The following is a 3,995-nucleotide window of genomic DNA, read 5'->3' as shown; positions in this document are numbered from 1 at the left end:
TCGGGATGCCTCCAGCTCTCCTCCCCAGGGGTCCTGCTTGCCCAAAAGTCCCACTTCCACGGGGTTCCCGCTCCCACGGGCACCCTGCTGCCCCGTTCTGGCCTCACCCAGCAGGTCTCCCACAGGCCAGATCCGTGTGTGGGAGCGCAGCACCCCCTTGCACCCGCAAAGCCCTGCCCCTGCCCCGTGTGCTTATCCCCCCATCCTCGTGGGCCTGCTGCCCCCGCGGTGTGCTGCTGTCCCCGTGCAGGCATCTCCAGGTGTGTGCTGTGTCCGTCCATCCACCTGTGTGCGTGGGAGTGTCCGTGTGTCCGTGCTGTCCCCATTTATGTCCATGCATGCCTGTGCACCGACCTTCTGCATCTGTGGCCACAAGTCTGTGCTGTCTTGCTGTACCTCCGTGCATCCATGTGTCCGTGCTGTGCCCACATACATCCGTGCATCCACGTGCACGTGTGTCCGCACGGACGTGCTGTGTGCCAGCCTGCGCGCCGGCTCCTCGCCCGCCCCAGTGACGCCCGAGACCTGGGCACATTCACATCTTTATTCTCACTGCTGGAGGTTTCACTGGCCGGCCTCCTTGCCAGCACAGACATCGCCCCCACGGATAATTTAAAAGCGTTGCCCCCCCAGCACAGCGCAGGGGTGGGCACGGGGCAGCCGGGCTGGGGACAGGGCCAACGGGACCACGCTGCAGCCGGCAGTCGCAGGGTGATGGCGAGGGGCCGCAGCAGTGCCCCGCACTGGCGCTGGGTCACAGCCCCCCACCTCCACCCCATATAGATATGTACATTATACAGAACTACCCAGAGCAACGCAACACATTAAAAAAGATCTACTCTTATATACAGTATTTATAAAAAGCATTCTGGCCTCCACCACCCCGGTAAAAAAATACGTCTCTTATGTACTTCACCGCAGGACAGCCCCCCCACCCGGGCTGCCCCCCCACGCTGGGAAGGGAGGCGGGGGGTGAGAGAGCCACTCTCCGGGTTTTGGCATGGCGTGGGGCATCCCAGCGGCATGGGGGGGTGGCTGGGAGAGGGCTGTGGGGGTCTGGGTGCTGGCCCTGGGTGCAGGGCGAGCAGGGCCAGCTTGCGTTGCAGGGGTGCCCGTCACCGTGGTGTCTGGGCACACAGACGGGGGGGTGGCTCTGGAGCCCCAAGCTGCCCCCAGCCCTCTGCTTCCCCCACTCACACCCCTCAGGGGGGCCAGGCCCCGGGCAGCCAAGCTGCAGCACAGGCAGGATGCCAGCGGGCACCAAGCCCTGACAGGCGTGCGACCTCCCCACAGCGATGCAGCCGGTCACCCAGCACGGCCTGGGGATCACCAGGGTCCCATCTGCGGGCACCGGGCGGCAACCATTCCCTCGGCAGGCTCAAGAGCAGCGGGCTGGGTACCGTGGGGGCCAGGGTGCCCCTGCGATGCCAGGGCAGTGGGGTGGCATCTCTGCAGGGTCCAGGGGATGGCAGGGGGAGAGGCCGGGTGGGCATGGGTGCTGCCACAGGTCCAACTACCCCGCTGGACGCCAGCCCCCCACGGACACGGTTCATCAGGGCTCTCGATGCTGTCTGGGGGGACCAGGAAAGCACCCCAGTCCTCGGCTCCCACGGCGGGCAGTGCCCCACGCCCCTGGCAGTGCCCACTGCCAGCGGCTCTGGGTGTGCAGAGATGAGCTCCACCTGACAGCCAGCTCCCGGTGAGGTAGGGCAGTGTTATTCTCCCCATTTTACAGATGGGGAAACTGAGGCGCAGAGCAGGGAGGGTACCCTTTGGAGCGGGGGTGGGGCACAGCACCTGCCCCAGGCTCACTGCCCTATCCCGGGCACGGGTCGGGGGGTCCCCGCACCTGCCATGGCTCATACCCCCTCACCACCACTGCAGGTGATGGGCAGCAATGGCGGAAGGTCCCCAGGGAAGCCCGTTGGGGCCGTGGCACAGGGACTGAGCCCAGGGCCAGCTCTCCCTGGGGCACTGGTGGGTGGGGGGGAGGTTGGCATGGGCACCCGGTACTGGCTAGTGGCTGCCGCCGCTCTTCCCCCCACCCGTGGCCCAGTCGATGATGATGAAGCTCAAGCTCATGATCATGAAGAGCACCCCAAGGAGGGCGAAACAAGCAGCCTGTGGGGACAGGGAAGCAGGTCAGGGAGACGGCCAGGGTGACAGGGTCTGCAGCCCAGCCCCGGGACCCTCATCCCTGTCCCCATTCCCCACCCCCACCTCATGCTTACCAAGATTTTGGGGGTGGAGCGCAGCGGCTCCTTGTCCTTGGGCATGATGCGGATGTAGAAGATGGCAGGGAAGATGAAGATGAGACAGGGAGCAGAGGTGGCACCTGGAGCAGACAGGGACAGAGCGGGTAGGGGGCCCCCGCCCCACGGCTCAGCCCTGCCAGCCCCACTGCTGGACCAGGTCCTGCCTGCCCCCCTCCAGCCACCCCCAGCCCTGGCAAAGCCTTCCAGGAACCGAGGGACGCCGTGTCCTGGCACTGTCCCCACACACTCCTCCACAGCCAAGGCCTTGGCACCGAGCCAGGTGCCGAGCAGGGGGAGCCCAGCTTGGGGAATCAAGGGAAATAACCAGGGGAAGAGCCAGCGCCGGCCGGCCGCACAGTAAACAGCCAGCACCCCCCCTCAGGAACCAGCTTGCCGGGACAGGGATGGGGACCCCCACACGCCACCTGGTCTCTGCACAGTGAGAAGGGGAAACTGAGGAACTGGGAGGTCAGTCAAAGCCCAGCAGCAGGCAGGGGCAGGCGTGCTGCCCACAACACCCAGCACCCCGGGGAGGGACGGGACAGGGTGCTGCCACACACCGATCATGCCGAAGATGCCAAGGATGGAGGGGGCGAAGATGACCAAGAGGTTGATGAAGGTCAGTAGGACCACAGCAATGATGATGTGGCGGATCCAGCTGAAGTCCTTCCCTTGGAACAGCATCTGCTGGATGGCCCGGCGCACCTGGGGACAGGCTGGGGTGTCATGATCCATCCTTGGATGCAGGGCCCATCCCACCCCCTGTCCCCACAGACCTGATGGTTCCTGTCACCCCTTCCCCTGCCCCAGCCCCATCCCCATGGCACCACTGGTCCCTGTCACCCCTTCCCAGCCCTGTCCCCATGGTCCTGACAGTCCCCATCACACCTTCCCCTGCCCCAGCCCTGATGCCCCACTGGTTCTTGTCCCTCCTTCCCCTGTCCCAGCCCCGTCTCCACAGCCCCACTGGTCTCCATCACCTCTACCACTGCACCAGCCCTGTCCTGGACACCCAGCTGGTCCTGTTGCCTGATCCCTGCACCTTGCCACCCTGTCCCTGGGCCTCAGCCCCATCGCTGCCTCAGTTTCCTAACTGGAAGCCTGGTGCTGAAGTCCTGTTTCAGCTGGGGGGTGGCAGAGTCACCTGGCATCCCCACGGGGGCACTCACCGGGAAGAGGACGATGGGGACAGTGAGGGTGACAGCTGTCAGCACAGCCACCCGCACACACAGGATGAGCACATCGAAGGGGTCCACCTTGTTGTACGTGTGCAGCAGCTCCGACTCCACCCGGCCTGTAGGCACCAGTGGGGAGCTGCTGGGTGAGCCCCAGCACCACCACCCCTGCCCCGGTGCCAGTGTGCCGGCAGGGCCCCCAGCCCCCTCCCCGAGGGCTCACCATAGAATGTGAGGTAGCCGAAGAGGGCAGCCAAGAAGTACATGAGATACATCACCATGATGGAGATGTTGGAGATGCACTGCATCTTCTTCTTGGAGGGTCTGCGGGAGATGACAGGCTCAGCACAGCCACTGTGGCACCCACGGGCACCAAGTACCCGCCCAGCGAGGTGATGCCAGAGCACCCTAGGGTGCGCAGGGACTGTGTGGAGAGGGGCTGCATCCCTCTTCCTGAGCTACATGGTGAGTCAGAATCACCCACCACCACCCAACCAGCCACCCACACCCCCACCTTCCTGAGGTCATAATCACCCACCACCAACCAGCCACCCACCCACCCACC

The 3,995-nt window shown here is 65.1% G+C and overlaps 1 protein-coding gene across 1 annotated transcript in view; it reads right to left on the bottom strand.

Annotated features, from left to right (window-relative positions):
- Positions 1 to 529: 529 nt before the first annotated feature.
- The window catches only part of SLC38A3 (solute carrier family 38 member 3), an 8,807-nt gene continuing 5,341 nt past the window's right edge, over positions 530 to 3,995 (bottom strand). Inside the window, exons 9-13 of the mRNA XM_026857589.1 lie at positions 3,654 to 3,888; positions 3,425 to 3,549; positions 2,816 to 2,960; positions 2,232 to 2,335; positions 530 to 2,121 (exon numbers count right to left, since the gene is read on the bottom strand). Coding sequence (XP_026713390.1) covers positions 2,017 to 2,121; positions 2,232 to 2,335; positions 2,816 to 2,960; positions 3,425 to 3,549; positions 3,654 to 3,888 — 714 coding nt within the window. The 3' untranslated portion in view covers positions 530 to 2,016. The remainder of the gene's footprint in view (positions 2,122 to 2,231; positions 2,336 to 2,815; positions 2,961 to 3,424; positions 3,550 to 3,653; positions 3,889 to 3,995) is intronic.

This window comes from Athene cunicularia, assembly GCF_003259725.1.
Source record: "Athene cunicularia isolate RWA chromosome 12 unlocalized genomic scaffold, athCun1 chr12_part1, whole genome shotgun sequence".
NCBI classification, from domain to species: domain Eukaryota; kingdom Metazoa; phylum Chordata; class Aves; order Strigiformes; family Strigidae; genus Athene; species Athene cunicularia.
Note: the sequence above shows the minus strand (reverse complement) of the source record. Positions and strands in the feature narration are given on the sequence as shown.